Below are 26,969 nucleotides of genomic sequence, written 5' to 3'. Positions count from 1 at the left end.
ATACCAAATTTGAAATCGATACCTCTTTTTTGGCCAAGTTATAGCGAAAAAACTGTTCAAAATTGATGACTTCAAATTTTCAAACTCAATTTTTAGCAATTCTAGACCACGTAGCGCAAAACAAAGACCACCACTAAACTCCCCGTGACGGGCTGCATCGAATCAATACCCATTTTATGCAAAACTATTAACTTTGAAATTTGACCTTTTTTGACCTGACCTCCACTAGAAAGTGACCTAAACCATACCTGATGGTCTTATGTAACCAACACCATTGAGTTGGAAATGCAAATTGGAAATGGGCAAAATTAAAAAATGCCCCCCATCGCGCGGAAGGTGGCCGGGAGGCCCACCGCCCGCCGGGTTAACTGTTAAGAATAAACCTCTACTTAGAAAGATATAGAATTCCTCATGGCTCACTCGTGGAAGATCGGATCTCGTGTGTTCCAGAAAAAACCTCGCTCTCAGTAACCCGCTTGGAAAAGATATCCTTTTCTTACACACCGAACGAAAGATCCATTGGCCAAAGACACGAGGATAAATCGTAATGAACCATTCGTGGCAAGAACAGTTGATCTTTCCCCGGCCGGGAAAAGATCACTTGATCTTTTGCCGGCCGGGACAAGATCACCCGTTTTTGAGTTTATAGAATTAAGGTACAGGGTGAAAAATGGCACGGGTGCCGATTATAATTTTTCATCTTCCCGGTAGACCCATGTATAATTATATATATCTTCCACTCGGAGCCATGAAGAATCCTCTATATGCCACCCTCAGTTTTTCTTACCTGCATGTCCATCGAAGTCGCCCATGGCCAGGGAAAATTTGAGCGTTTGTGGATATTTGACTCATAAGCGTACATTTTTTCCCCTGTTATGGGTTGGACTGTCGCCCATCAACAAATATGAAAAAAGCTTTCTTGTATCAAAATTGTGCACGGTCGATTAGTATCAAGTGTTATCTTTCTAGTTGAGGTTTATTTGCCATTGGGACTACAGTGCAGGGATATTTCTATCTCACACTTCTCTGAGATGCAAAGATAAGGTCTCGAGGGTTCATAGCCAAAAATCAAGAGTTCAAGTGATGATGGGTCAATAACTGAACCATTTTTAATGATTGTTTGTGTATGAAGCTTATGAAATAAAAACAAAATAATTTTGATCTATATTTACATAGATGAATACATTTACATATAATATCTAATTAATTAAGAATAAACCCCAACATAAAAAGATATAGGATTCTTCATGGCTCACTCGTGGAAGATCGGATATCTTTTCCTCGCGTGTTACAGAAAAACCTCGCTCCTTCGTCGCTCGGTTTTTCAGTAACCCGTTTGGAAAAGATATCCTTATCTTCCACTCGGAGCCATGAAGAATCCTCTATATTGAACGTTCATTGTGACAATTATGACTAGATAAGTGAAACTTTTTTAAATATAAAGGTACTGTATTATAGAAAGCCTTCGCAAACGCGTTTCGATTATATCATCTTCAGTGCTAGCTTCCCATAATACAAAAAGAAAATGGTACAAAAGTTCACAACACATCGCAAATACACACGCTGCAATTTTTTTTTTCTCACAATATCACGGGTAGAATGTTTTTATATACTTCTGGAATGCAAGACCGCAAATCGCCCCTCCTAAGGTGTAAAAGCCCCCCTTATGGTTCGTACATGGCACACTTTGAATTAATGCCGACTCAAGAATTTTTCTGTGCGATCTCTTCAGACCTGATTTCACCGCACTGGCTTTATCCCACTTAGGTAGGTGACCCTCTGTTTCGGCATGTAACGTAATTGAGTTAGACAAATTATGATTTATCAAATCACGCTTGTGTTCAGTTACTCTGGTTTTAAGCCCTCTGTAAGTTTCACCGATATATACTTTTGGGCAGCCCCCACAAGGAATTTGGTAGACTACGCTGTTCGCCCTTCGCTGTCCTTCAGTTCCTCCCTTAATCATGTCACCTATTTTTGTTCCAGATTTTTCTATCAGCCTAACACCTGCTTGATTTAACCCTTTTGCTAAGGATTGCACTTGTTCAGAGTGTGGCACAACAATGACTCGTTTGCTTTTCTGTTGTCTTTCTTCATTTTGGTTCCTTGTATTTGCTTGTTCTTTCTTCTTTCTTATGCGTTTGGCACTGTTCTTGCATCTAATGAGAAAAGCTCTTGGGTATTTGAGCCGTTCAAATACCTCGAAAATGTGTTTGATCTCATCTGCGATGTACTCTTCGCTGCAAATACGGTATGCGCGCAGGAAAAAGCCAATGACGACCCCTGACTTTGTTCTCATGCTATGTGCAGAATAAAAATGAATATAATCCTCCTTACTTGTTGGCTTTCTATAGACCGCAAACTTTACACTAACATCTTCCCTGATAATCTTAACGTCTAAGAAGTTAAGTGTTTGGTCTCTTTCTTCTTCTAGTGTAAATTGAATGCTCCCATGTACTTGATTCAGCTCTTGTAGCTTCACGTTTAGATCCATTTCCTCTGGCGCAATGACCAAAATGTCATCCACATAACGATACCATTTTGTATCATTTCCCATCACCTTGCTGAATTGAAATCACCTTGCTGAAAAATGGTATTGTTATGTGGATGACATTTTGGTCATTGCGCCAGAGGAAATGGATCTAAACGTGAAGCTACAAGAGCTGAATCAAGTACATGGGAGCATTCAATTTACACTAGAAGAAGAAAGAGACCAAACACTTAACTTCTTAGACGTTAAGATTATCAGGGAAGATGTTAGTGTAAAGTTTGCGGTCTATAGAAAGCCAACAAGTAAGGAGGATTATATTCATTTTTATTCTGCACATAGCATGAGAACAAAGTCAGGGGTCGTCATTGGCTTTTTCCTGCGCGCATACCGTATTTGCAGCGAAGAGTACATCGCAGATGAGATCAAACACATTTTCGAGGTATTTGAACGGCTCAAATACCCAAGAGCTTTTCTCATTAGATGCAAGAACAGTGCCAAACGCATAAGAAAGAAGAAAGAACAAGCAAATACAAGGAACCAAAATGAAGAAAGACAACAGAAAAGCAAACGAGTCATTGTTGTGCCACACTCTGAACAAGTGCAATCCTTAGCAAAAGGGTTAAATCAAGCAGGTGTTAGGCTGATAGAAAAATCTGGAACAAAAATAGGTGACATGATTAAAGGGACCCTCCCACCTTAACATTAGTTTTGAGTTGAGATAGCCAAGTTTGCGGCCAGGCTCAGAAACCACCATTTATCCTAGTCGCAACCCCCGCAGCTTTATGGTGTTCAAGAAATTTCTTCCCTTTACTTGCAGGGTGGGACCAGCGTGGTCCCTATCTCTTAACCATTACGGGAATCTGATGACGTCATCAGGCTTTCGAAAGTCCGTTAAATGTTTGACTAAAACGTTTTGTAGCACGCGGTGGTATATGCTGCTTTGCGCGCAACAAATGCCGCACTTTCAAATAAAGTCGCTAGGAACAGCGGAGATCCCAAAAAGTAAACAAAAGTAAAAGTATAATATCTTGAAAACCGGTGAATACTTTTCGATGAAATTTGGTAGATATTCGTTTTTGCTCTTTCTGAACCGAGCGACATCACTTTCATGCCAATTCATTAACTTTTTTGAAGGTGGGAGGGTCCCTTTAAGGGAGGAACTGAAGGACAGCGAAGGGCGAACAGCGTAGTCTACCAAATTCCTTGTGGGGGCTGCCCAAAAGTATATATCGGTGAAACTTACAGAGGGCTTAAAACCAGAGTAACTGAACACAAGCGTGATTTGATAAATCATAATTTGTCTAACTCAATTACGTTACATGCCGAAACAGAGGGTCACCTACCTAAGTGGGATAAAGCCAGTGCGGTGAAATCAGGTCTGAAGAGATCGCACAGAAAAATTCTTGAGTCGGCATTAATTCAAAGTGTGCCATGTACGAACCATAAGGGGGGCTTTTACACCTTAGGAGGGGCGATTTGCGGTCTTGCATTCCAGAAGTATATAAAAACATTCTACCCGTGATATTGTGAGAAAAAAAAATTGCAGCGTGTGTATTTGCGATGTGTTGTGAACTTTTGTACCATTTTCTTTTTGTATTATGGGAAGCTAGCACTGAAGATGATATAATCGAAACGCGTTTGCGAAGGCTTTCTATAATACAGTACCTTTATATTTAAAAAAGTTTCACTTATCTAGTCATAATCCTCTATATCTCATCCATGGTATCAAGCACCAGGCGACAATAACACGAGCCAAAAGGACAAATATTGGTTGATAGCTAGAAATATCGGAGGAGGCGAACGCAAGGCCATCTAAATTTGATGGATAGTATTGCGGAGGCCGGGAACACTATCGGTAATCGCAGGCTGGACGTCTTCTGAATTTCGTTTGCTACTGGGGGAGAACCGTCTTGGACGCCATTCTTGAGGAAGATTGTGTCGCTGAGTTTATTTTTTATCATTGTGTTTATCCCGCGACCACCTGGGGAGGGTCACATCCGACCCCCTTTGTTTTTTTTAAACCCGCGTCACGACTCACGCTGCACTGGGGCTCCCGGATTTCCAAGCCCTGTTGGGGGTGTTTGACCCCCCCCCCCATCTAACTCGGCTCCTGTACCACGTAGCGATACGGGGGCGTTCGAAAGAGCGTCAAAAATATTGACAAAATTACTTCGGTCACTTTTTGGTCAGGCCAAAGGTCAAGTCACCAGAGGTTATTGAAGGCCACATTTCGCTTATTTTCGTGTCGAAAGTCGACAACTTTCAACAAAGCGACGCGTAACAAGGAGTATAGATTGCAGCGCCTCAGAAAAGGTCATTTGATAACTATAAACGCCCCTTCTCAGTACAGGGTGTCTCAAAAGTTCGTTGACACAATGCCAATAAAGCATATAATGTGTATTGTGTACACTAGACAAATGCACGTGCTTTGACAACGAATTCGGAATGTTTCAAATCAAACCCTTTGCTGTAGCTCCAAAAATATTTGCCGGTACCGATTTTCGTCGCTCCGTCAGCTGCCGGAGGCTGATAAAAGGTGGCCTGCTTTCAAGCTCTTGCAGAGAAATCCCTTGCAGTTTCTGCGTGGGATTTAAGTTTAACGAGCTCCCCGGCCACATTTGCTTCTCCCTGAAAGCCGACAGCTTGCATCGACACCATTCATGAGTATTTTGTATGTATTCTCTGGCGCCAACTCCTTTACGAAGGCTGGCGCCGACATCCAAATCACCATTTCCCTTTTCAAAAGGACCCCATTCCTGAACAAACGGGAATTGCCAGGGGTAATTTTTTTGCATAATATCGTAGCAGAATGTGTTGGCCATCGGTTTCTGAGACACGCTGTTCAAATTTTGCAAATTCCAAACGCTGGACATTCCCCATGCCAAAACATTCGCTGGGTTGCGGAGTGTTTTCCTCAAGAGAGCTTTTGCTTTGTAAACGGCTAAAGCCTGTCTATCATGTGGTTTTGTCGGGTTTTCGTGTCTGAAAGAAAACTATTCGCTCCAGATCTGCCTCATGAAACTTCCTAGGATCAAACTTTACATTTATTTACCTTTTTTGCGGCCAAGTGTCCTTGACATTAACGATTTTGGTGTTATTTTCCCAAAACTTTTGGCATTTTAGATATTATGAAGAATTTTAAACGATGCTTTGTCTTCATTTTACGATGACCTGCTATATGTGATACTGGGTAGCGTAGCCTTCACTTGTGAGCTTCTTGCCAGTTCGCAATAGTTGTAACCGCATTTTCAGCTGCTTTTTTGGTACAGTCTGTCTTAAAAGTACCGCGCAAAGTGGCGGTGGATCCATCAAGCCTGACCGAGAAAGGTCTGCTTTAATTTGAAAGTCACCGAACCAATTGAGCTGGGGAATGGACGAGGATGTCCATTGCTTCGGTGACCCAAATTTAGCAGGCCCTTCCTCAGTCAGGCTCGATGGATCCACCGCCACTTTGCGCGGTACTTTTAAGACAGACTGTACACGAGCCTAGCTGACGTACGGCGGTCGATTAAAACGCTGTTAGTCTCGGATAGTTTCGCCCTTCATTTTTTTGCCATCATTTTTTTAAATGATCATTATGTTGTACTACCCATCCTGGCCGACATTTTGCCATATTCTAAGGGGGCATTCCAATGCATTGGCCCCTTAGAATCCAAAAACCGCAAGTTTGAAATTCCATATCTCCGAATTAACCCGCGCCCCAGTGGCGGTCTCAGCCAACTTCGCCCTAGTAGGGGGGGGGGGGGGCATATGTTACCACCCACCTCTAACTCAAAAACTAAGAGGGCTAGAAAGACGCGGTAAAAAGCAGTCGATAGCTCTCGATGCGTACGTTAGAAAGTATTTCGGTCATTTTTCATCTTAGAGCAATATTGAGGTAACCAGAGGTCATCAAAAGGTCAAAATTTGCGAATTGTCATTATATTTTTCAGAAAACATGCCATTATCTCAAGAACTATGATAGCTAGAAGAGCGCTGGGAAAAGCAATCGATAGCTTTTGAACTCTTCTTTGATAAGGTAATTATCAAAAATTACCTCAGGTCAACGGTTTAGCCTCCAGCGGGCAAAAACTCCAAAAATAGTTGTTTTTACGAAAAGTGTTTTTCAACAATAACTTTTGACTAAAAAAAGCAAGGACATTTCTATTGCCAGAATCGTCTTCCTCTCGCCGAGACGCGTCGAATGAACTATAATTTGACCTTGAAAGGTCAATTTATAAGTTGACCTTGAAAGGTTAACTTCAAAATTTGACCTCAGGTCAAGGTCATTACCTGACCAGAAAAGGTCATGTTGCAAATCAGTCGATGCGTCTCGGCAAGACAAACACAATAAGGCCAACCTCAGCGTTCTATCTCTTTCCAATCGAGAGTTATTGGCAAAAAGCTGTTTGTAGCCTCAAATGACCTCGGATGACCTAGAAGCTATCAGCAAAAAGGAAACCTTGGTCGTCACGGGTGGTCCAAATCATTGTGATTCTGAAATATTTGGACTGTTCCTATGCGTACACACGGATCTAGAGGCATTTTCGTTTTTCTCCATTGACTTATAATGGAAAGGCCACGCCACTGACCTGACCTTAGGTCACGCATATAAAAAATCCGAGATATGCAAATTGTAGGCTCCCATAACATCATGCAATCCACCAAGTTTAAAACCTCTCTGACAAACACTGCAGGCTGGACATGATTGCAAACTTTTTTAGGCTTGGTCAGTTAACTTGACCTGGTGACCTGATCTGACATGACCTGGGGTCAAAAATTTCACACGTTGTCCAAAATTGATGTGCAAAAAGCTACTACAAGCGGCGCGGCGCAACGCGCCGCGGTTTTTTATTCACACGCAAAAAAAAAAACGCAACAGGGTGGTAAGGGTAACTAACATATGCCCCCCGCCCCCACTGGAGCGAAGGTTAAAGCATTTTTCGATGTTGTGAGTGCCCAAACCGGTATTTGCAGGCCATGGCCAGTGGCCACCAATCTGGCTAATGGCTATCTCAACTCAAAACTAATGGGGCATTCCACGTCAAATCGAACAAAAATCGGCTGTTTTGCACCTTACCATCAGCGATTTCATTATAAATTTGTGAGCGAGTTCCTGTGTCGCCCCGGACATTACATTGATGTTTTTTGCACATTCTGACCACAGGTCTTCTAAATATAGGGCATCAAATTTTTACAAAATGTTGCATCTTTATATTTTTGAACGACCATAACTTTGGTTGTACTTGTTTGATTTGAATGAAATAAACCTTACTGTTTAGGTAATTTCTTAAGCATTTGTTTAGAATTGCATCGACTTAGATATATGACCTTGAAATTTGCTTAACTCTGTTCTTAAGCACAAAAATTGAAATAGCAAAAAACACGCCACCTTCGATTTGGCTCATTTTCATATATTTTATTGCCTACCATATTCTTAACAACCTGTGAAAAAATTAGAGTGGGCCATTCAAAAGTTTTGAAGAAAATGGCACATATGCAAACGTATGTTAGCACGCGCAGTGGAGGGGGAAGAGTGAATTTCGCCCCACCCCTCCTGTTTTTCGCCAATATCTCATAATATTGATGCGAAATGACTTATGGCTACCTGTCCAGAATTGAATTGCACATCTCATCGTGCAAGCAATAAGAAAATCGGTTCACAACTGTTCTAGTAATAGCGGTGTAAAGTGAACATCCTGTCGCCGCGGCGACGCGGCGACTCGGCAGCCGGCGCCGACCGCTACGCGCCGCCTGAATTGTAGACTGTGCCGGGACGGAACGGAACGGTTCCGTCTTTACATCGCGCTCCTTACCGCTGATTACGTTCGATTCGCGTCAAATTTTGTGAGAAGACTAAGAAATGTACAGGCAATCTTATGGTGAAAGAATTCTGAAAATAGGTTGGTAAACAATTGAAATATGAACGTGTAAACACAAAATTGTGACTGCTGCGTTTCCCGCGTCGGCCGATCCCGCCTCAGCCGGCGACATGTTACTCTTAGCAGGACTCTAACTGCCATATTTATTATCGGATTAACTAGAAATTCCCCATACATACTCAAAAATGTATGTTCTTTCGTATAGTGAAGATCAAAAGACGTGAAGATATCGTTGCGTGATAATGTTTTCGTTGAATTTATTTCATGATGCATTTCCACACGGCTCAAAATTCACCGCAAAATACCGTTTGCCTGAGACACTTTTACAATGGAACGTGAATGCTTGACTACGATGACTATGCATTTCCATTCTCGCAGAGTTTGGGATATCACTAATCAGCAATCATTCATTTCAGAAAGTGTACACAAGCAAGCATGTCTTGACCCTGTCTTTCAAGGTCACGCGCGGTTGCGTGATGTTGATACATGAAAACGGCGTTTGCCGCGAAAGTTATGAATGGCCCACTCCAATTTTTTCACAGATGGTTAGGAACATTGTGACGGACATAATATGTAAAAATTACTCAAATCGAAGGTGGCGTGTTTTTTGCTATTTAAATTTTTCTGTTTTAATTCAAGGTCAAATGCATTTCAAGGTCACTTCAATTTAATTTTATAATTAAAAATCAAAGCCTTATCAATCGCCTACAAGACCCTGTTAATATCATTTTGATACCAGAAATGGAACCAGAGTTATAAGCATTTTAAAAAATGATGTGTGGCATTTTTGGCTATATTCGATGACCTATATCTCGGCGATACGTTATCAAATTTCGAAAATATTACACGTAACTCAGTTTTGAACCATGCCCAGTCTGCCTACAAATTTTCAGAAAAATCGAAGTGGATGACGGATTTCGGTGTTTGATTTGACGTGGAATGCCCCTAATGTTAAGGTGGGATGGTCCACGTTATTTTTGTGGTTTCGGGTGCCGGTCACTCTAGGTGGTGGTGGAATGATGATGGATCATTGGCAAAACTTACAGAGTGGAGTCCCGGTTCGAGCCTCATCAGGGCTCCGGCTGCTTTTCCGAGCTAGGATGGTTGGATTGCTATTAGTGGTTAGTGGTTACGAGCCATTTATACGGTTTTATACATTCCACGACAAATCGACAAGTGCCCTGCACCCTCATATTTTATTTTTTGCTTAAAATTGGTGTAATGGGTTGTGATGAGCGGGGAAGCCAGCTGTGGCAAGGATTTTTTTCTTCGAACAACAGTTTCCGAGATATAGCCTCGGGCAATTCCTGGAGGTCGCGCTGCAGTCCTATGTTTGGCGGCCTATAACTCAGAAACTATTGATTTTCTACGATAAAAACGTTATGTGGTTCAACTCACAATCAACCAACAAACATTTTGGCTATCTCGGATTTTCAATTTTTGAAAATTTTGATCACGTGACCTTTTTACCTATTTTTCAGAGTGAAAAAATGCTGAGCCATAGGAACCCGGTGGATAAAGAGTAGTGGACCATCAACCTGTATCCGACTGTACCACACTTGGTGTTGTAAGATGATTATCCACGCAAATGCTCTTCTCGATAATGGGAGTGGAAAATTGCTCTTCAAAAACTAGATGTGAGAGAAAAATTATTTTCTTTTCGATGTCATTTCCCACCTAAATCGACAAGTTTGGGAGAATGGTCTTGAGGTTACAGGTACATACGACAAACAGCCAACTAAAGGAGCTCACAAATCCGATGCCGATTTATTTGCTACATCTGACGAGTACCATACAACGAGCTCAACTCCAGGGCTCCTAGCCGATACTCAACAATATTGTAGTGCGGCTCGGCAAACTTCATGAAGATGCGTAAATCATTTCGCGACAAAGATAGACAGAAAAAGGGAGAGAAACACTTATTTTAATACAGGACTTGCTATTTCACTTTTGAAGTGTCGAGCCATGACGATGTTAATGATTCTGTGTCACATCTAAATGTCTTAGCGTCACGCACACATCCCAGCAGATGCCGCGCATGCTGGCCACTGTCGATGAGATAGATGGACACGGCTTACGTTACACGCGCGGACGCGCCCGGGACTCGACACCAGCACGAAACCCCCGAGTCGATGGCTAGCGCGTGCTGCTCAATGGATACTGCTCAGAAATCGCGCCGGTGATAGCGGTCTGGGTCGACGTACGAGGTGACCACCACGCGGCTGGCGAACTTACGACCGGTCAGGTGCTGCTGAGCCTTCTGGCAATCAAGCACAGAGTTGAACTCGACAAACACCTTGCCAAGACCAGGCACCTCCACACCGTCGATCGGCCGCGGGATCTCAATACTCTTGACCACACCGTACTTGCTGCATTCGAGTTTGATATCCTCGACGATGTCTTCGTATTCCTCGTCGTCGCGCAGCTCGTCCGGGGTGACCATGTTGAGCAGACAGAGCACCTCGGTGGCCGGGCCGGCGCCGCTCGCCATCTGCAGGCCCGGCACCTGGATCTGCACCGGCGCCATCATGCCCGAGTTCTTGGAACCGACGTTGGCGCGCTGAACAATCAGCTTCTTGTCACCCAACTGCATGCCGTTCAGACCCTGGATCGCCTGCTCCGTCAGAGAGGTGTCCACGTATTCACAGAACGCGAATCCTTTGCTCAGACCTGTTGCAGAGTCTTTGACCAGGTTGAAGGCGCGCAGTTGGCCGAAGGACATGAGCAGCTCCTTGACCTGGTCCTCGGTCAGGTAACTCGGCAGGCCACCCACGAAGATCTTGTTCGGCGAGTCCGGCACAACCGTAGATATGACGCCGACAACGCCCGGGACATTCGACGCGGGCCCATCGGTGATACCCGGCATGGGTTGGTAGTCGTGCGGCCGGCGGATCTTCAGGCTCTGGCCCTTCAGATTGATACCGTCAAACGCCACCGCCTGCGTACACTCGTCAATGGAGCGGAACTCGAGGAAGGCAAAGTTTTTGTCCAGGTTAATCTGACAAGCGAGCACAGGACTACCAGCTGCCTGAGCCAGGCCACTAAGATGCATCTGCTGGTTGAAGAACTCCATCATCTCCTCCTCAGTGACGCCAAAGGGGATGTTGCCCACGTAGAGACGGCGCGCCTGGCGTGTTACGGCCGAGCCCACGACAGGTGTGTTGGTAAGCGCGTCCGCGATGGGGTTGGTGGGTATCTGGCCAGCTGCCTGCATCGCCTTGTACTGTAGCGGTGTGATGTGCTCGAAGCCGGGGGGCGGGATGTCCCAGTACTTGCTGGGCTTCTTGCGCGTCAGCTTCGTCACGCTGCTGCTACCGCCGCGGTCACGAGACCGAGACCGGTCCCGCTTGCGGTCGCGCGACCGAGACCTACGACGGTCCCTGTCCCGTGACCGGCTGCGCCGCCGCCGATCTCTGTCCCTGTCCCGGTCGCGGTCGCGGTCGCGGTCCTCGCCCATGGCTGGTCGCGTTGACTGACCTGTTACCTAAGCTGAAACTGTGGCGCCACCGCTGCGCTGAAACGCCTGTGGGTGCTGCACTGAGCTGCAGCAGCTGCAACAGCCTGTGCTGAAACGCCTGTGGATCCTGGGCCTCTCCGACAAATCTGCTACACCTAGCGGAGAGATCAGGACAAGATTTGCAGATATGACACACGACAAGAGAAACATTTAGGTATACACAAATCAAAATTGGCAATTGGCATGTCAGTAAATGATGAAACTTGGGAATCAGCTGAAAAGCCAAAAGGTAAGATCAGTTCAGTCAGAAGCTGCAAATCTTCAACTGAAAATAAGAGGCATTTGTGAGCGATACACAATGCCAGAACTCAATAAGAATCGGAGGAACATGATGAGACAATTATAAGCAGGTGATACAATAACAATCTTCAGTCAATCTGGCCCATCATCACTTACAATAATGCTACATGAACATATTGACCTTGACTTTGAAAAAAAAAATTTCTCCAAGTCAGAAGGCTTACACACAATGCTGAATGCAATGTATACCCGTAGCTTAATGAGGCAAGGCAACTAAGGAATATTATTACCACTGTAGTCTGTACCAGCTGTGTAGGTACGTAATGCACAACTTTCATAATACAGCCACAATACAGCCGATCATGAAAATTATTGCTGATTAAGAGCTGCATCTAACAAGAATTGAGCAACAACACAGACAGCAAAGCAAAAGAAATAAGCATAAACAGATTTTCAACACAACAATGAACAAATGAATGACGTTTCTTTGGAAAACTAACAGCATCAACCAGCTTTAGCCAGTATCCCAAAATTGTATTTAGGCTTGGGTGTCAGAGGGGGAGTAACTATTACCTACCTACCTAACCAAAATGGGGGATGATAGTGTGTGTAAAACTGCTGGTCAGATATGACCCAAAGAGTAAAAAAGCATCAATGGCGTTGATTTATAAACAAGGGTGGTATAGCATAGAAAGAATTATAACCATTAGTGCAAATGCTTTTTCTCAGTTGTATTGGGGGTGGAAAATGCTAAATGGCTCTAAATAGTGTAGTAATGGTAACAAAATTGAATGGTAGGTACCTAACCAATACGTGGAAAATAGTAAAATTTTTAAGCTCATGGTGCTGCTGCAAAGTGTTTACCATAGCCTATCATCACATCGCATCTTTAAAATTGGAAGCTAGTGCAAAATGAATTCCATGTGGATCAGGGCCGTGTTTGGGCAGCGCATCCTATTGTAAAATTTTGCACCACGCATGCGCAGTTGGGGTCCCTCGGGTGCCAAGCTCGCTCCGCCCTTCGGTGTATGACATCACAGTGTGACGTAGGCTCGCGCAAAAGCTTTCAGTTTTGCGCAAGAAGAAAATAGCAGCTGCAGAATGCGAAAGTAGAGCGGATTTAAGTTTACCCTCCTATTTCTTATTGTAAGTGGTTAGTATGGTGTTTTTTTTGGTATCATTCATTATCTTTCTTTTCAGTGGCACATTGCTATTAACCACATTTGCACATGTTTTACTGTTATTGAACGAAACCCACCAGTCCATCCGCGTCATGGTTCACTGCGTGTCACGTGGCCCTTTGCTTTGCGGGCCGGCGGAGAGGGGGCGGAGCCAAGCGGCTGACATTATCGCAAGTGTGACTTCACACTGCAAAATATTTTGCGCGGACCCAAAACGACTCTGGATGTTGTTTTGCAACCGAAACAACAAATTCTGGGACACTGGTTGTTTAGCTGAGTTATTTGCAATAAATCAAGAAAATTCATATACTTCAGGCCTTAGTTGATTATAATCTCAGCAAACAATCTCCCATTAACAGTAAAAGACTGTAAAAATAATTTGTATAAAATCCAACACGACCTGCGACAAATAGTTGCGCACCGGCATAGCCGGTGAAGCTCAAAAGAAGCCGAGCGAATTTTAATAATCTGAATCATGAGCAGTGAAGTGGATGATTACGATCTGACCGTTCTGATGCTAAATACTTACCCTTGCAATAATAATCCACGCCCCCCAACGGCGCGAAATAAATTCCACCGGCGGAGACGGGCACAGAAACACGCGCAGCAATATGGAAGCGCAATACACCAAAATCTCGAGAGTTACCAAATGAAGTATTACCTACTATCAAATTGTAAATTCGGTAAATGCTGAAAGCTTAGATTTGAAGAACCGCCGGTAGGTGGCAGTAAGCTGCAGCGAAGGGGCATCGAGCTGACTCCTTCACCTTGTAGCTCGGCCGCCCGCGGGTCCTCGGCGCCGGCGATGCGCTCCGCTCCCGCTCCGCCGGCCGTCAGTGGTCGCTATGGCCGGGGACGGCGCGGTGGGGACGGCGGACATCACCGCTCGAGCGGAGGCGGTGCTCGCGCGATGTCGCCAGCTGGGCGTGCAGCCGGCCCAGCTGCGCCGGCTGACCGGCTACGGCCGTCTGCTGACGGAGGGTGCTGAGCTGAGTGACTGCGGGAGCCGACGGCGGCGCTGGGTGCTGCCGGCCTCGCTGGCGCTGCTGGTGGCCGTGCTGCTGCAGCAGCAGCTCTATACGGTGGCCGGCCTGTCGCGGCTGCTCTTCAAGCTGGAGGGCATCAGCGAGCACGCCGAACAGGTGAGGGCAAGGTCCGAGCTGGACCGGCCCCGGCCACCCCGCCTCCGACCTCTCACCTCCTGGGTGGTCCAACAGGACGCGGAACCGTAAAAGTGGAGACGTTTTTGGAAGCACAACGAAGAGGAAAACAAAAAATGTCCGTGAAGTTAGCGTCTGAGCCTTCGGCAATGCCGTATGGCTGTGATCCTTTTTGCTGATCATACCTAATCTCCCTGCAAGTCGGACAACAAATTTTCACTTTCATTCGCACATAAGCAGCTTTAGTAGGCCGCACTTGGCAGCCTGTTTTCCTAACGTATACCTATCGTTTATAACAGCTACGCACGGGGACTTGTACTGAATGACATGAAATTGCACACAACACATTGTCAGACTCGTGTCGTGAAAACTGGCGCTGCGCCGCGGTACTTGGCTGGTGCCTCTTGAAGCGGTCGATTCAGATTTATTGACTGATTACGGAGCGAGCGAAGCGAGCGTAGTCTTTCCTTAGATTAACGGAAATTTCTGAGTATGAGCGGCCGGCCGGCCGGCCGGCCGGCCGTGGTCACGCTTTTGCGAGGCTTATATCTCAGCAACCACTTGACCGATTTACACGCGGTAATTTTTGTAGGGTAGCTTCATTCCTTCTACCAAGTATTGGACTATTCCCGATGCATGTGGGTGACCCCTTATGCACGTGCCACGTGCAAAACGAAGAGGTGTCAGTTTTGTAATTGTTGCAATATCTCGGTAACTACTTGGCCGATTGCGCTGAAAGTTGGCATGTAGGTAGGCACCCACTAGGCACTGCATATACATGTGCCAGAGTTGGGGTGCTGCTGCACGTGCGCACGTGCAGGGGTCGTTTCCAGATCTCGGGAACGGCTGGACCGATTGCGCTCAAATTTGGTACACGGTTAGGGACCGGTTAGTAGGGTGCCGTGCACAAGTCAGTTGGGACCCATTTTGCACGTGCGCACGTGCAGGGTGCCGCTTCCAGATCTCGAGAACGGCTGGGCCGATTGGACCCAAATTTGGCACATCGCTAGAGACCAGTTAGTAGGGTGCCGTGCACAAGTCAGTTGGAGGTACCCCCTCGCAATTTCGCACGTGCAAGGCCCACCCTCTCGCTCGCTCCGTTAGTCGCCCCAAAAGGCGTTATACTGGTTTATCTTATAGAACACTCGGACCCGTGGATACATCCGCGTAGGTACGGGCACTCGGAGAATAATAAGCCAAGAAGGTAGGTCGACTATTCACGTTCTATTGGTCGGTAACCTAACGGATGAAGTCGGGTTAGGTGCCGAATCTCGATCCAACATCCCACTCCGGCAGTGTTCAGCCTGCAGGTCAGAACAGCAATTGAGGCAGCAGTAGTGTAGTACTCGAGTCCGAAGCCTCGGTCTCAGCTGCTGATCCCTGAGTTTGTGTCCAGCCGGCCAGTGTTATCTACTTATGTTGCGTTGAAGGCACCGCGCCACCGCGCTCCGCGCCCGGCACAAAACGGTCCTCCCGACTCCTCCCGAGGAGCACCCGGCCAGTTTTCTGCGATCAGATTGGGCAGCTGTGGGGCTGAAATCGGCACCTCATTCTGGATAATTTTTATAACTTTTCATTACCTTCTACAATAAAAAGTAGGGATCATTCGATAGAAGTAATTCATCAAGTAGTCGAAACAGCCTACATAGGTATGAGTTGGTCTTACCGCTCGGTCGCTCTGCTGCCCCAATCATTCAGTGCCTATTCTCTACCTTTCTACCTAATTGTCTTGCTCCCGTCATCGTTTGTTTCCTGTTCTCCCCATCGCTCCGTACCCGTTTATTCTACCATTCGACCTCATCACCACCGTTCGACTCCCGCTCCTCCCGCTGTTCGATAGTAGTGCTCTTCCCACCGCTCGGTCGCTCCTCTCCCCATGGTCCGGTCCCTCCAACTACTCTGTTCCGGGGTCGTGCACGGACACGTGGATCTGTTGTGGTCGGTAGGTGTTGCGGGCGCTCACAATCACCCACTGATCGCAGACACCGCGCAGGCGGCGGCCGTATAGGCCGTGCTGGTGACCTTGGTTACCGCGCCCTCAGAGGTGCAGACTGCGGAGCAGGCGCCTCTAGGAATGACGACGGAGATTTGAACTTCGCACTTTAGCAGCGCTGGTCATCTTTCCTTGGAACGTCTTCAGCTAATTAATTTCTGCCGCTCACATTTTTCGTTTGGAATGACATTTCTTTCGATCATGCACCTAAAAATACATGTTAAAGGGACCCTCCCACCTTAACATTAGATTTGAGTTGAGATAGCCAAATTGGTGGCCATGGCCTAAAAATACCGGTTTGGGCACTCACAACATTGAAAAATGCTTTAATTCGGAGATATCGAATTTCAAACTTGCAGTTTTCGGATTCTAAGGGGCTAATGCATTGGTATGCCCCCTTAGAATTTGTGACGTCAGCGGAGATCTAACGATTTTAAATCTTTTACTAAAACGTTTGGTAGCACGCGGTGGTATATGCTGCTTTGCGCGCAACAAATGCCGCACTTTCAAATAAAGTCGCTAGGAACAGTGGAGATCCCAAAAAGTAAACAAAAGTAAAAGTCTAATATCTTGAAAACCGGTGAATATTTTTCGATGAAATTTGGTAGATATTCGTTTTTGCTCTTTCTGAACCGAGCGACATCACTTTCATGCCAATTCATTAACTTTTTTGAAGGTGGGAGGGTCCCTTTAACCCTCGCCCATGTAGGGGGGGGTTGGTGCAACCCCCCCCCCCCCTGAGGTTTTTCGGAAATAGTGCAAAAACGGCGGCGCGCAGCGCCGCCAAATTTTGGGTACCTTATGGGGCAAACCTTGCGCATCTTTTGATAAAAAAATTTGACCGGGTCATGTCAGGTCACGGAGTTATGACGTCACAAAGGGAACAGCCTCCGGCCGGATTTTCACAAACTGAGTGCCAACGCCCGAGGTTTCCTGCCGGTGGTACGGACATCGGTTGATGGATCGTGATGAAACTTCCCATGCATGTTGGGGCAAGTATTGGCTATCATATGGTATAAGAAACTTGACCGGGTCAGGTCAGGTCACGGAGCTATGACGTCACAAGAGGAACAGCGTCCGGTACTATTTTTGAAAAGCGCCCGAACCACTATTTTGCTAATTCTTGTCACCTCAATGGGAATATGCAGCAATATTAGCTTCTATAGGGAGCAAATGGACATCCCAAATCCAAAAACACAATCAGATTTCAAAAATTTAAATTTTGATTTTTCGAATTTCTGCCGCCGACTGTGACCTTGCCGACTTCCGGCGCTCCCAACGCGCCATTTTTAGAGCTAGGGAAACGAAATACATACCAAACGATAGAGAATTGATCAAGGAACACGATAGTGAAGGTTTCAAGTCGATATCTCCCACCGTTTTGCCGCAATCGCCGCGGAAAATTTGAAAAAGTCTATTTTTCCGAAAATTTGACCTTTGACCGGTCAAAAGTAGGTCAAATGTTGACCTAGGACCAAAAAATATACCACCAATCGCGAGATCTCGTTGAGAGCAATCCGTTGGTCTTTTCCGCTAAGCTCTACGACGCTCCGTTTTCAAACGCCAAGGGGGGGGGGGGTCGCACCAACCCCCCCCCCCTGCATGGGCGAAGGTGGCAGATCGCCGTTTACGGGCGAGGGTTAACTTGTCACTTTCCGACACTCCTCAACAGACCACCGTGGTCGGCATGTTTTGACTTTTGGGTGGTCTTGTACCGTGCAAACCAACCACTACCGGCACACGCTGTGACGGTACGGCACGACCTGCCCCAGTCTGACCGCACTCCCTTCCCACGCCCCCGCCGGCGGCTCGCCTTTCATCCCAGTCACTCTCGCTCTCAGGACGAGTCTCTGCCGTCTATGTGCCGACCTGAACTGGCCAGACGGGTTTTCATGGCCCCAGGCGCCCGGCTGACCGACCCCGACCCGGCCTGCTGCTTGTTTTTCCGACTACGAAGAACGGGGCAAAAAGTGGCGTAGAGATGCAGATGGTATGGATCCGATAGAGACTCAAAATGTATGATACTAAGACTGAGGGTTGACACAAAGTGCACTGCGTGGTAGTTTTAACAAATACCATAAGCGAGGGCTTGTACTGTTTCTTCTGTCGACTTTCGGAGGACAGTCGTCACTCACGCAGACCGCAGCTTATGAACTGCCTGTCGCACGTAAGCGAAAAATAAAAAAGAATATCATGATAACCTGAGCATGACTAAACGCTACAGAAGCTACAAATTTTAACGGTGTCAGAAGTTGAAACGGTGTCAACATGCTCATCAGTAGCCGAGCGCACTGCTGGCTTGTTATCCGTCCAACATCCGTGAAGTCTGGTTTGGTAAACTGAGTGCCTAATTCAAATCTGATCCCATTCGTCCAGCCACGGAGACTGCATTTTTAGTGTTTGTTTTCGGTCAGTGATAGCCTGTGCCGCAAGGCGTACGGGAATGCGGCACAGCCTACTCGTGGGATTGCAGTAGAATTGACTGACGCACATACAGAGCGGAAATTACATAGGCGCGGGGAGCGGGGGGGGGGGGGGTAGTGGGGGCAGCTTGCCCCCCCCCCAAACTCTGGGGCCGTGGGGGGGGCGGTGCCCTCACAACTTTGAGACGGAATACCGCACTTTTTTTGCAAATGTTTCTTTTTTGTTGAAAAAGCTAAGGGCCTAAGTGGCCTAAAACCGGCAAGAAAACTACATTAGGGGATACCCTAGGTTGATCTCTATAGTGGTGTGCCCCTAGTCTGAAAGAAGTTCCCGCGCCCTTGGGAAATTAAATGATGCGATCAACACAATGATGAACGGGACGGTGACGTACTTATAGTTGCAAGTAGACTGATATAATGTCCCACATTTCTTTTTAATGCTTTTGTGGGTATCTGAAGTAAAGAAACATTTCATTTATTTCCTGAGTAAAATGAGACAGAGCCTAGGATCCGGGATGAGATGATTAACACGAAATCGCAAATGATTTTTCCTGTTTCAATATAAAAATAAGCTGGTCGCAAACTAAAACATTCGATCGTACGAGCTGTGAGCGGCGAAGGCGATAAACACAAATATCCGACAGTTTGTGACGAATGTCGCCGGCCCGGCCTGACCTGACCTGACCCCGCCAGTGGCGGCGGAACACCTTCAATTAAGGGGGAGGGGGCACTGCCGACTTTTGGTCCCATTCTTTCCGTGCAACGCCCATAGGGCTAATGTTAAAATGCCAAAATCAAAGAGGGCACGATGCCCCGGTGCCCCCCCCCCCCCGTTCCACCGCCTATGGACCCCCGCACCAGCGTAGGATAGAGATGCCGTCGATGGTGGCTGACCACACCAGTGACCTGACCCCGCTCCCCTGTCCCCAGTGTACGATAGAAATGCCGACGGTGGCTGACCTGACCAATGACCTGATCTGACTAGACCTGACCCGCTCTGTTGTCCCCAGTGTACGATAGAGATGCCTCCGATGATGGCCGACCTGACCAATGACCTGACCTGACCCGGCTCCCCTGTCCCCAGTGTACGATAGAGATGCCTCCGATGATGGCCGACCTGACCACGGCCCCGGTCAACTGCTCCATGTGCGCCGATATCGACCGGGTCGACAGAGTCTCCAACATCACACCGGAGGAGTTCGAGCAAAAGTGAGGACCAGAGATTCACCTGGCATCTGCATACTGCAGCAGTGGGCTGCGTTGGGGAGCAAATCATTTCTGAATTAAATATTGCAAAAATCTGTTCGGGATACAATGCAGAGCACATGATACCTAAAATAAAAATTGGAAGCAGAAATATGTTTTGCGCTGTCCTCTTTTTTCTGCTATGTGTTGTTAAATATTAAGCAAATCGTTTTTAGCTAAAAAATAAACAGTAAGGCGAAAAATTAACGAAAGCTGCCGATTGTCATATCATCGCGCGCCGGCCGGTCGACTAAGCCCCCAGGATGCGCTGTCTGCTGCGCCGAGTGATGACGCCCAGCTCAGGTCAGGTCAGGCGGTGTGACCGGGTGCTCCCGTGGCCGCCAGGTACGCCTACTCGGGCCGGCCGGTGGTGGTCACCGACGGAACCGCCAACTGGACGGCACCGCGCGTCTTCAACTTCAACTTCTTCAAGAAGCTGTACGGCCCCAGCTCGCCCGTCATCGAGAGCACCGACAACAGGGGCTGCCAGTTCTTCCCCTACAAGTGAGAGGTCTTCCTCTGATAAATCTTAGGTCTTCTTACTTCTAAGTAACTACGGGGCACAGGCGTTTCAATAACTCTTTCGAAATATTCCATTAGAAATTGCACATTTATAGTTCAGCAAAAAAATTCATCCTATCCTCTGTTTATCTAAGATTATCCTTATTTCGATCTTAAAAATGTGAATCGTCACCGGTGGCATGCGCATGGTCATTCAACGCTTATTCTAATTATTACGACGATCAGCTACTCGAGTCAGCCCTAGCCTGCAAGTCAACCATATCGATCGCTTCAGAATCGATCGAAAATCAGCGGGGCAGTAATCGCCACGCCATGTGTGGATCGCCCACGATCGTAAATACATACATACATACATACATACAATACATACAAAGTCGCAGGGTCACCACGCTCGGTCCGGCGCCCCCGTCAAATGTTACACCACCCCGCCGTCGACGTCTGAGAGCTCAACGGGTCACGGGAAGGGTGCAGCACGCGGTATGTCAAATTGGCAGCGAGTCTGCACGATGGTAGTGGAAAGTGATCGCTGCGGGTGGCTGCTGGTAACAGGCGAGTAGTGGTCGTCTGATCACTGTGGGTGGCTGCTGGTAACAGGCGCGTAGTGATCGTCGCACGGAAAACTTCGAACACTTTATGAGAACAGATGTTCTAGGCGGGTGGTCACTCGGTGACTGGTATTGATTGGCGGTAACTCGTGAATTAGGAAGGCGGTAATTACATAGGAGGCAGATGGATGCATTATTTAAACCGAAATTAGTCGAAATAAAAGTATTAGCGAAAAATATTTTATGCTGTGTGTCGACAAAACACGAGCAGGAAAGACACAGAACGGCGACGTCTACCGAAGAATTAACCCTGCGAGGACTGCTCCGGTTGTTTTTCAATAAAAAAAAAAAAACAATTCTAACGAATGGTGTTAGTCTATTTCAAACAACTACGGTTACGAAAGCCCATTGTTTGCTGACCAGTTCCTCTATGCATAATCACCGCCTACTTAGTACTTATGTCGCCATTCGCCTGTCTGGGGTCTCTGGGCCGCTGAGGACACGGTGACGGTCCCGGCTCTCCACTGTGCCAGCGTCGCCGGCGGGGAGTCTGACGGCCGAACTAAGGGCCGCGGACGGCTGCACCGGCCGGCTAATCCCGGCTTTCGCCGCCGCCTGGGACGACGGACATGGCCGAGGAACGCGCCCCGGTGACTGCGGCTGAGGTCCCGGTCGGAGCCGAAAACGGCCACTTATCTACTGCCCGGGTACACTGACTACTGATTGAGTGCACCTGGCCGGTGGTATTGAGAAGATAATGACTAGGTGGTGGCGAGGTGGTAAGGCGGCGTCTTGGCACCAATATATCCTATCTTAGCTGGCAATAATTACCGGCTGGATCGTCGTGATAAAGATGTGACGGTTTATCGCGCCTAATCTTCACATTTACAGTTGTGCAAAGATCTGACGCATTTTTACCGTCCTAACTACCGTCGCTAAGCAACTTACGAAATGCAGGCTTATCAATGGAGACCCACTGCAAAATGACATCTTGGTTAGCAGACTTGGTGTTCCGGCTTGAGCATATCATCGCCTAAGCATGTCACAAAGAGCCTTGAAGCTGAGCCAGACACTCGCCGTATCCTAATGCGATGCAACGGTGCGATCAGTCTGCAGCAGGACCCATGGGCATCCCCTCACCATCAAACCAGCTCCATAATCCCGACTTTAGAGCCGGTCAAAGACCTGCCACAACTCGGGCTGAGCGAGCGGTTCTGGTGTGTCGAGGCTGACATTTCACTCGTGTTTTCAGGACTAATTTCCGATCGCTGCGGGAGGTGTTCTCCATGTCCCAGGACCGAGCTGACATGAAGCCGGGAGAGAAGCCGTGGTATATCGGATGGTGAGTGACATCGATTTGACTGTAATGAACAGGGAGCTCCCGTAAAAGAAACCTTCCGATTAGTTTGAGTGCAGCGATATTTTCATTTGGCAGGGGCTGAAATGCTTTAGCCGGTTCGTACCTACGGTCCATTAAGCGAGGCCAACCTTCGACCCAATCTATTCTGCTCGCAGGTCAGCTGTAAGTGACTGTTTCCATTGCCCAACTTAACTGTAATGTCCCTACCGCTTCAGGTCCAACTCTCAACTGTTTCAACTTTCAACTATCCAGTCACCCAACGGCACCTGTCTCCATTGTCCCATGTCTAATTGTAACCGTCTCCGCTGCCCGCACAGGTCCAACTGCGACTCGGCGGCGGCCAACGAGCTGCGCCGTCACTACAGCCGGCCGTACTTCCTGCCCGACACCTCAGAGTCCAGCCGACTGGACTGGATCTTCATGGGAACGCCCGGCTTCGGCGCCCACATGCACGTGCGTATAACACGCCCCGCTTCGGCGCCCACATGTACTTGCGTAGAAAAAATGCCCGGATTGAACCGAAAAAAAAATCAGTAGCCCTGGCCAGTGGTGGACAGCCAGTCCCGTAGGCGTGGCTCAACAATCAGACTCGGTAAATCACCCCGAGTATCGGGTTCAGCCCATGCCTTGGCCTATGCCCTCGTCGGATGAATGGTGACCGGTCCAGTGATGACACGGCCGGCGACCCGACTGCGTGGCCGTGGACCGGGTCCGTCCGGCTGCCCCGCTTCAGTCCCACACCAATTAGCGAGTGTGACCAATTAAGACGCGCTGATCGTCTTGCACTTTTAAAAAGACCAGCTTGGTTATCAATGTTTCTTGGTCAGAACGCAAGCTCACAATCACTGCACATCTGCATTGATACGGATGTGTTTAAATTTAGCTTAACCCGCGCGGGGCTGGGGGGGGGGGTAAATTTTACCCCCCCTTGCGAATTTTTGCGATATCTCAAAAACGGCGGCGCGCAGCGCCGCCAAACTTTCAGTACCTTTTCTTACATCAATTTGACACGTTCCCTGAAAATTTGAGCGAAATCCGTTGGAAAATTTTTGAGAAATTGACGTTTTAGTGACGTCATGTTCGCCATTTTCGCCTCAAAAACGGCAAAAGTTCAAACGCCGCTAACATCTTCATTTTTAAAGGAATCAAGACGTAACAAAAAAGGTTATACGTAATTTTACTTTGTCTATCAAATCTCGGTTGTTTGAAAATTTTGGATTTGGGCCTAAATTTTTTTCAAAAAACTGATTTTTTTGGGAAAATCATTATAAAATCCAAAATTTTGAGTCTATCGAAAAAACCGGAATATATGTCAGAGAAGTGGTCTATGTGCACCTACATACCAAATTTTAGAAGAATCGGTTCAAAAATGTGGGAGTTATTCAAAATTTTATGACGTCACGACACACACAATTTTTGAAAAATGACTTTTTTGGACGTTCTAGACCTCGTACGGAAACAAAAATAGCACCATTCGATTCGCCGTGAAAAACTGCATCAGATAGACACCTTTTTAGGCCTTAACAACCAACTTAAAAATTTGACCTCACTTGACCTGACCTTGACCTGACCTCGACCTGAAATTCATCCAGAGGTGGTGCATATCACTTATTGAGTGTGCCTATTGAATTCTATGAGTAAAATGACCCATAAAACATGTGTCGCACATGCCCTTTTCTACATTTTGTTTTTTGGTGACCTGACCTGACCTGACCTGACCTTGACCTTGACCTCTGAATGATATTGTATGCAACGAGTATTGTCTTGGTAGCCTAAGAACACGTTTTGGGCGATCAGTCTCAGTCCATGACTCCATTCTTCGGCAACTACGGTGCAAGGCCGATACTGTAGAAACTTGCAATTTGTACCCTTGACCTGACCTTGACCTTGACCTCAAACTTTAAATTAAGTACATGTTTTTAGTAGTTCGTGATGAGAGCTTTCGATTGGCGTTTGAATTTTCCAAATCGGACCATTAGTTCGGGAGATAACAGGGGGGGGGGGGGTAAAATTTACCCCCCCCAGCCCCGCGCGTTCGGCTGGAGACCCCAGCCCCGCGCGGGTTAATTAACGCCATCTAACGCCCACGTATCTGTGCGATCGTTTCAGATCGACCACGTGCGGAACCCGTCGTGGCAGGCCCAGTTGCACGGCCAGAAGCTGTGGACGCTGCAGCCGCCGCCCGAGTGTCAGAGCGTGTGCCGTCGGATGGAGACCACCGTCAACCCGGGAGAAATCAGTGAGTAACTGTTCACTGTCCAATGTCAGCCCGAGAGGAAACAGTGAGTGATCAACCTCAGCCCGGGCGAAATCAGTAGCTTATGTTGGTGTCTAGAGCGTTAACCCCGGCGAAATCACTGTCCTCTGTCCAACGTCAAGCACGACAAAATGAGTGAATATCCATAGTGGTGAGAGCATGCTCAAGAGCCAAAAGCGACAAGCAGAAACAACAAAGCCAAGCTTCCTACAATCGACATACGAGCTGGTGTTCGAGGTCCAAACATATCTTGAAAACCAGCCATCCGACGGCAGTAGGTACCATTTTGGCGTCTGTAGTTCACGGATCTTTTTGGGGGACACGTGGAATTTATGTGGCATCGACTCTTCGATAAAGCCGCGGCGGAGGACACACTGACCGCAATATCCAGAGTATTAGGCGGTGTGCACGGGAGGCAGAACGGGTTGGACACGTGTCCGGCAGGCCTAAACGTCGTGCTCCCTCGGGTGCGGTTTGTGACAATCGCTGTAGTAAAACCGTTACAGCATTCAATAATGAAGCGTCATTTATCACTGCGAGTCTGCTTAGCTGAGCACAGAAACAACCAGTAACTAATTTTGACTGGAGGCGCTGGAAAAGGCCCTAAAAGTAGCACATACCCTCTGCCTGGACAATGGACAGCATTCAGCTAGAGGACGATCACATTGCCGCGGTAGCCGCATCGGAATTGAATTAGGAAATCTACGAGCTTTGTCTTATCTAGACTGAACTAGACTTACTTAGACATTGAATTACTTGTCTTATCTAGACTTACTATCATAACCCTGTTACGGTCGTTCTACCGTTGCAGTTGTGCTGGACACCAACATCTGGTACCACATGACGACCATCGTCTCCGACGTCATCAGCATCACCATCGGCTCCGAGTACGACTGAGACGTCACTGGACGTCATCGGACGTCATCGAGGATCATCAGACACGCCATTGGGTGTCATCACTCCTCGCGAGGCGTCACCAGATTGTCAGCTTACGTCCTGACAGTGATGTTAGAGTAGGAGGCTGAGGTGTACAGTAGGTCTACTAAAAAAGTCCCCCGCTCCAGAGGCGGCCGGCCGGCCGAACCCCCGGATTCCAGCCCCGACTCTATTGCGCAGGCCGCGGCAGTGACACGGGTCAGGTCGCGGCGCCCGGCGAGTGGGTCAGTTGGCGGCGGCCGGCCGTGGAGTGAGGACGCCGTGCGTGGGGCGCAGGGATGCCGCAGTGCAGAGGAGGGGAAGATAGTGACTCTGCACGATGCCGGAAATGATGCCTTTGTGATCTAAATTACACCTGCACTGCAGTGCATATCCTCCCTTGCCCCATTCCTATTATATCATAATCCTTCAATAATCCGTAATGACCATTCAACGCAAGCAAGCAAACAAAACGACCCGTTTAGCGGCGACATCATCTCGGATAAAAAAGCGACAGTGATGATTAGAATTGACTTTGCGCGAGGGCAAATCGAGGGATATATATGTATCATATGCCGAGTATTTTATTCCCATCTAGCAAATTAAGACTGGCCGGATCTTGTCCAACAAATCAGCGGCTGTTCTAGACACAGATAAATGCTTTGTTTTCGGTCGCATCATTATCTGCAATAATTCGAGGCGAGGTTTGCACACATGTTGACACAGCACACTGATGATAGAAGGCTGACATTTCATATGCCTTACATTTGATTCAAGCCGGATCATTTCACATTTGAAATCAACCACGTTTTCATGTCAGGTCACTTAAAGGGACCCTCCCACCTTCAAAAAAGTTCATGAATTGGCATGAAAGTGATGGCGCTCGGTTCAGAAAGAGCGAAAACGAATATCTGGGGCATTCCACGATAGATCGTACCAGGCCCGTCACCCTCATCTCTCAGATTTTAATGAAAATCGGTCCTAGGGGTAATCATAGGCCCCAAAGACGCCTGGCAAAATATCAGACTTCTCAGATCAAAACTTTTTGAGTTATATTGCATTACATTTTTTTAACTTCGGTATGTAACGGTGAGTTTGATGGCCTATAACTCAAGAACGGGTTAAGCAACCAACAAAAAGTAAACAACACTAAGCTTGCGATGAATCAAAAATTAATATTACTATTTAAAAATTCCAAAGAAAAAATTTCATTGCTGAGCAAAAACCTTAATCTTTTTTCATTTGCCTCTAATGACTTT

General features: G+C 47.2%; 2 protein-coding genes across 2 annotated transcripts; one reads left to right on the top strand and one right to left on the bottom strand.

Moving 5' to 3' along the window:
- Positions 1-10,104: 10,104 nt before the first annotated feature.
- Positions 10,105-14,489, bottom strand: LOC122379902 (splicing factor U2AF 50 kDa subunit-like). The gene is made up of 2 exons (XM_043362515.1): positions 13,820-14,489; positions 10,105-11,964 (listed from the first exon to the last, which is right to left on the bottom strand). The coding sequence occupies exon 2, from the start codon at positions 11,807-11,809 to the stop codon at positions 10,517-10,519; it is 1,293 nt and encodes a 430-aa protein (XP_043218450.1). The 5' UTR covers positions 11,810-11,964; positions 13,820-14,489; the 3' UTR covers positions 10,105-10,516.
- On the top strand, positions 14,136-25,823 carry LOC122379903. The gene is made up of 7 exons (XM_043362516.1): positions 14,136-14,432; positions 19,951-20,075; positions 20,457-20,615; positions 22,431-22,520; positions 22,856-22,991; positions 24,648-24,777; positions 25,607-25,823. The coding sequence occupies exons 1-7, from the start codon at positions 14,136-14,138 to the stop codon at positions 25,690-25,692; spliced, it is 1,023 nt and encodes a 340-aa protein (XP_043218451.1). The 3' UTR covers positions 25,693-25,823.
- Positions 25,824-26,969: the final 1,146 nt, after the last annotated feature.

The sequence above is a fragment of the Amphibalanus amphitrite genome, unplaced genomic scaffold, assembly GCF_019059575.1.
Source record: "Amphibalanus amphitrite isolate SeventyFive unplaced genomic scaffold, NRLGWU_Aamphi_draft 000087F_arrow, whole genome shotgun sequence".
NCBI classification, from domain to species: Eukaryota; Metazoa; Arthropoda; class Thecostraca; order Balanomorpha; family Balanidae; genus Amphibalanus; species Amphibalanus amphitrite.
This window is presented reverse-complemented; position numbering and strand designations above follow the sequence as displayed.

Excerpts from the sequence above, each read along its gene's own strand:
- LOC122379902 (XM_043362515.1), bottom strand. The coding sequence starts at position 11,809 with ATGGGCGAGGACCGCGACCGCGACCGCGACCGGGACAGGGACAGAGAT.
- LOC122379903 (XM_043362516.1), top strand. The coding sequence starts at position 14,136 with ATGGCCGGGGACGGCGCGGTGGGGACGGCGGACATCACCGCTCGAGCG. Across the intron at positions 14,433-19,950 it reads TCAGCGAGCACGCCGAACAG|TGTACGATAGAGATGCCTCC; the intron begins GTGAGGGCAAGG and ends CCCTGTCCCCAG. Across the intron at positions 24,778-25,606 it reads CGTCAACCCGGGAGAAATCA|TTGTGCTGGACACCAACATC; the intron begins GTGAGTAACTGT and ends CTACCGTTGCAG.